Source organism: Leopardus geoffroyi, chromosome C1, assembly GCF_018350155.1.
Source record: "Leopardus geoffroyi isolate Oge1 chromosome C1, O.geoffroyi_Oge1_pat1.0, whole genome shotgun sequence".
Classification (NCBI taxonomy): Eukaryota; Metazoa; Chordata; class Mammalia; order Carnivora; family Felidae; genus Leopardus; species Leopardus geoffroyi.
The window spans coordinates 9504126-9509794 of NC_059328.1; the positions used below are offsets into that span (position 1 = coordinate 9504126).

General features: G+C 55.9%; 1 protein-coding gene across 1 annotated transcript; it reads left to right on the forward strand.

Moving 5' to 3' along the window:
• Positions 1-368: 368 nt before the first annotated feature.
• On the forward strand, positions 369-4237 carry LOC123599932 (PRAME family member 8-like). Its single transcript, XM_045482392.1, has 3 exons — positions 369-1137; positions 1587-2147; positions 3334-4237. The coding sequence occupies exons 1-3, from the start codon at positions 518-520 to the stop codon at positions 3902-3904; spliced, it is 1752 nt and encodes a 583-aa protein (XP_045338348.1). The 5' UTR covers positions 369-517; the 3' UTR covers positions 3905-4237.
• Positions 4238-5669: the final 1432 nt, after the last annotated feature.

Sequence of the window (5669 nt, forward strand, 5' to 3'; positions counted from 1 at the left end):
GGACGCTTAACCGACTGCGCCACCCAGGCGCCCCAGGCAGATTTTTTTAATATATTTTTAAATTTTTATTTCTTGACATTTTAAATATTTAGTTTGTGCCCTTCAATTATCGCTCCTATAGTTTATGGCTTTGTGATTTTACCAGTTCTTTCTTTTTTAACTAAACGCTTAAAAACATCCCACGTGAGGTGCCTGGGTGGCTCAGTGAGTTGAGCTTCCGATTCCTGATTTGGGCTCAGGTCATGATCTCACCATCGTGGGACGGAGCCCTCGAGTTGGGCCCCGAGCTGGGTGTGGATCCTGCTTGAGGTTTTCTCTGTCTGTCTGTCTGTCTCTCTCCCTCCCCCCCCCCCCCCCACTTGTGCGTGCATGGAAATGTACCTCTCAGGGATTTTCTTGCTACTCCCAAATTCTGTATAACACTGTTACACGGCTTTTACAATTTCTCATTTAGAACTTTTGGAGGTATCTCCTTCATCTTTCCCAGTCAGGGGCCACTGAGGATGAGTTAGGCCACATGACACTCTCAGGCCCCTCACTACCACTTGCCAGTGAACCTGGAGTCAAGGGAAGCAGTGGGTGGAAATGTCTGGGCCAGCGGTTGCGTTTCCTTCCCCTTGGTACTTGTGAGACACTCGCCCCGGTGCCGGCAGGGGCAGAGCGATGGCTTTGTGGCCGGCCACAGAGCCCAGAGTGGAACTGGGGTAAACTGAGGCTCTCCCACCATTGCCAGAACCGTGACTTTGGCCCTGAGTGGGTTCCTCCCGAGGGCGAGGAGATGGGCCCGGCCCGGGAAGGAGGACTTGTTCCCTTGACATTGCCAGAGGATTCCTTTCAGAGCAGATTCAGGATGGTCACCAGGACCCCGCCCAGACTGCTGGAACTGGCGGCCGAGAGCCTGCTGAAGGATGAGGACTTGGCGATCGCTGCTGTAGAGTATCTGCCCACAGAGCTCTTCCCGCTGCTGTTCACGGAGGCCCTCGCTGGGAGGTGTGACAAGACCCTGAAGGCGATGGTGCAGGCCTGGCCCTTTGCCCGCCTCCCTCTGGGGGGCCTGACACAGATGCCTCACCAGAAGGCCTTACAAGCCGTGCTCGATGGGCTTGACTGCCTGCTTGCCCGGAAGGTTCGGCCCAGGTAAGGCTCATCCATGTAGCCTGGTAGGGTCCCGGGCATCCTGGAAGAGGCAGCTGGGGTCAGGGAGACTGGATGGCCAAAGGGTGGATTAGAGGCATCCGATGAGGCCAGTGAAGGAGTCCGGGACTTGGCCGCTGCTGAGCTCCCCGTGGGCAACGCCTTCTGGAGGCGAGGGCCGCTTGTCTCCGCCTCCTGCCAGTGATACTTAAAGGAACTGAGCAGACACCAGGGAGGATGGGAGGGGAAAAGGAGTTAGGGAAAAGTAAGGCAGGGAGGGAAGAAAAGGGCGAGCGAGCAGCTGAGCGATGTCTGGGACGTGAAGTGAAGGCGCGGCGGGGGAGGGGGGGGGGTGGGGAGGGGGGCGTCCCACTGTTGCACAAACTGAGACTCCTGGCCTCTTTCTGCACCGATCGCGAAGCATCTCGGCCAATCTCCCCTGTCGCCCACAGGAGGTGGAAACTGCGGGTGCTGGATTTACGGAATGCCAGTCGGAACTTCTGGAGCATGTGGTCTGGAGCCAGGGTCCATGAGTGCCCGCTGACGGGACCGGTGGCAGAGGACAGCTTAAGGATGAAGGGGCCCTCGGGCCCCTTGACAGTGTTCGTAGACCTCTGCCTCAGGGAAAGGACCCTGGATGAATGCCTGGCCAACCTCATTAGGTGGGCCAGACGGAGGAGGTCGCTACACCTGTGCTGTAAGAAGGTGACGATTTTCGGGATGCCCATCCAAAATATTAAGGAGGTCCTGAATCTGGTGCAGCTGGGCTGTGTCCTGGAGGTGGAGGTGCATTTCACCTGGCAGCTGTCGACCCTGGGGAAGTTTGCTCCTTCCCTGGGCCGGATGAGTAACGTGCGGAGACTCGTCCTCTCCCATATCCACAAGCCCTCCTCCTCCTCCGAGGAAAAGCACATCGGCCGATTCACCTCCCAGCTTCTCCGGCTGCGCCACCTGCGGAAGCTCCGTATGGAATCTCCCGCCTTCCTCGAGGGCCGCCTGGGCCAGATGCTCAGGTGAGGGCGGGGCCCCGCTGGGCTGGACGGTGGACGTGAGCCCCGCGGGCCAGGGGCGCCGTCTCGTTCGCGGCTCTGTCCCGAGCGAGCGTGGCGTCGCGCAACCACCCGAATAACGGTTGGAGGCTGTGGAAAGAGACGCCTTGCCACACGCTGTGGGGGGGTCAGATGGCGTGGGAGTGGGCTTGGGAATTCTTCCATTGGGAAGAGAGGTCTGAGTCGGGGCGGGGGGGGGACAGAGAAGGGAAGAGGGGGAAGCCACAGCCGACGTGAGCATTTCCGAAGGTAAGCGCGGAGCTCCCCGGCCTGGCGCGCTTGCGCGAGCCCGTCTCAACTCCTCTGTGAAAGGTTTTGTGCTCCAGGTCAGGTCATCCATGAGGGAAATGCAGGCTTCTGGAGGTGAGGAAGGGGAACAAGAGCAGAAAGAAGGATGAAGAGCGCTAGATGGTCTGCGGATGATGCAGCGATGAGCCCCTGCAGACTGGCGCCCCCAGCCGACGGGGTGGGTCTTGCCCCGGTTTATTCTTTTTTTTTTTTTTTTTTTAACCTTTATGTTTTAGAGACAGAGACAGCACGAGCAGGGGAGGGGCAGAGAGAGAGGGAGACACAGAATCCGAAGCAGGCCCCAGGCTCTGAGCTGTCAGCACAGAGACCGATGTGGGGCTGAAACCCACGAACCATGGGATCATGACCTGAGCCGAAGTCGGACGCTCAACCGACTGAGGCCCACCCCCCCCCCCCCCCCCGGGGCGCCCCTTGCCCTGGTTCGTTCTTTGTGTGTCTCCGTTAGCCTCACCTGGCCCAAAGATAGGGGCACCGAAGGCCCAAGCAGCGGCCTGAAGGAAGCCTGAGTGGAGAGCATTTCTGGTCTTGCATGTACCACCATCAAAATTCACTGGTGCCCACGCTTCATTGAGCATATTCTACTCATTCCATTACTTCATTTCCATAAGTAAGTGGAGTATGTTGTACTCTGCTTGACAGATGGGGAAAGGGAGCTTTAAAGATTTTGCGAACTTGACTCAGTCGCACAAGTGAAAGGGCTCAGCCTAAAATGAGACTGGGATCCTGGGACTGACCTTCATCAGATGGTCACGACGATGTTGGCCTTGGACAAGCCAGTTGTCTCGCCTTAAGGCTCCCTGCTCCCCCGATCGCCAGACCTAACTGCTTCGTTTCTCCCCAGGTGCCTGAACAGCCCCTTGGAGGCCCTCTCCATAACCAACTGCCAGCTTACAGAATCAGACTTGGCATGCCTGTCCCAGTGCCCAAGCATCAGTCAGCTGAAGGAGCTGGATCTGAGTGGCCTCAGCCTGGCCTGTTTTAGTCCCCAGCCCCTCCAAGTTCTGCTCGAGAGAGTGGCAGCCACCATCCAGGACCTGGTACTAGAATATTGTGGACTCTCGGACACCCACCTGGAGGCCATCCTGCCGGCCCTCAGCCGCTGTCACCAGCTCCAGACTTTCAGTGTCCGCGGGAACCACCTCTCCATGGCCCTGATGGAGAGGTTGCTGCGTCACACGGCCGGGCTGAGCCGCCTGAGCCTCGAGCTGTATCCTGCCCCTCTGGAGAGTTACGGCAGTCAGGGGATCATCCACCCAGGGAGGTTTGCCCAGGCTCAGGCTGAGCTGCTGGGCATTCTGAAGGACTTAGGACTGCCCCGGACCATCTGGCTTAGAACTAACCCCTGTCCTCACTGTGGCAGCAAGATAGTCTATGATTCGGACCCCTTTGTGTCCTGCCAATTGCCTGACTAGTTGAGTGCATCCACCAGAAATTTCCTTCTGGGCACTTGGGGACGGAAATCTAGGCTATAGGTATATCATACATAAAGGGGGACACAGACCCACGATTTCAGACATCCGCTCGGTGTGAATGGGGAAAGGACAGGTGATCCAGGACTGCAGGGTGCTGGGCGGAGGAAAAGTGACCTGGGGAGCTGCTGGGACCTCCAGGGACCTGTGTGCTATAGAGTCAGAAACGTGACTGTGTTTCTGGAGGGGGATTTGAGCCTGAGACCCGCACGTGGGTCTCATCCCTGGGTGGATGGTTGTAAAGAAAAGGTAGGAAATAAATAACCTTGGTGTGAACTCTCTGGTGCCTTCCGTGATACCTTCACCAGTTGTCCCATTTTACACTTCAGGAGTCTCCAGTTACTGATGGGGGAAAAGCTGGTGCCGAGCTGTCTACAGCCAGAAACTCTCACTGATGCCCTGGGGTTTGGCCCCAGGAGCTCACAGCATATTTATGATTTTCTCCAGTTCTTTATTCTCTCTGGGGCATCTCTTGCTTCCTTTGTTTCGGGGGCTATTCAGGGGGTTAATACACGCAACTGGGACATACTAAGTGGCCGATGAGCCACTGGTGCGCACGGCTCTGGGGACCCTCGCTGCTGCCTCGGATGCCCTGACCTGGACACGAGCACTCACTACCGTTCTCCAGATGGTTCCAGAGACCTCAGTGCCTGGCCTTTGTGCAGAGAAAGGGCTTTGCTGCTCAAGGCAGGGCCCTGGTTCTGGAAGGGGTTGTTTACACTGCAGATTAGCTGGAGAACTCTGGGCCTCACCGTGCCTGCGGGTGGGTAGTAGTCCTTGAATTCAACTAGTGGCCAGGAAAGACATCCAAGTTCCTTTTATTTATTTTATTCTATTTTAATTTTTCATCCAAGTTCCTTTTAGCAAAAGCACTAAAATCATACAGACAGGCAAATTTTAATTTCTATGTTTATTTTGAGAGAGAATGCACGAGCAGGGCTGGGGCAGAGATGGGAGAATTGGCTCATGTGGTTAGAGACCAAGAAGTCCCGCCATCTGCAAACTGGAGAACCTGCAAAGCCAGTGGTGTAGCTCAGTCCGAGACCGAATCCCTAAAAATCAGGGGAGCTGATGGTGTGAGGCCAGTGTGAGGCCAAAGGCCTGAGGAGGGAGGACCCCCGTGTGAGCCCCAGGGTCTGAAGGGTTCAGAGCCGAGAACTCCAGACGTTCATGGGCGAGAAGAGAGAATTTGCCCTTCCTTCCCCTTTTGGGTCCATTCTGGTCCCCAGGGGATTGAACGGTGCTGAGAATCTCTAACCTCAGTCTAGTGATCCAAACACCAATCTCTTCCAGAAACACCCTTACAGACACACCCAGGATTAAAGTTTTATTGGCCATCTGGGCATCCCTTAGCCGTCCAGGCGACACACACACACAAAAATTCATCACAGTTACTCTAAGCAAGGGCACCCAAATGCCTTAGTTCTCTGCTAAGGATTCGGGGGCTGAGTTGCTGGTGGGACTTAGACAAGCACCTCAGTCTCCCTGTAAAATAATAACCCAGCTTATTGGATTTTTGTAGGATCTAATAAGATGATGCACGTGGAGGGCTTGGCCTACAATAAGAGCTCAATAAATGGGTCTTTCCCTTGACTCTTCCATCTTCCTTTCTGTTCCTGAAAGTAGGGCACAGGGGATGCCATGGGACTCAGCTTTTACATGTGGCCACCAATGGATCATGATTCATGCAGCCAGCTTCAGCGGCCGG

Bases quoted from the DNA above. Each gene is read 5' to 3' on its own strand.
- LOC123599932 (XM_045482392.1), top strand. From the start codon at position 518: ATGACACTCTCAGGCCCCTCACTACCACTTGCCAGTGAACCTGGAGTC. The intron at 1,138-1,586 runs GTAAGGCTCATC...TGTCGCCCACAG, and splicing joins GCCCGGAAGGTTCGGCCCAG to GAGGTGGAAACTGCGGGTGC. The intron at 2,148-3,333 runs GTGAGGGCGGGG...GTTTCTCCCCAG, and splicing joins CGCCTGGGCCAGATGCTCAG to GTGCCTGAACAGCCCCTTGG.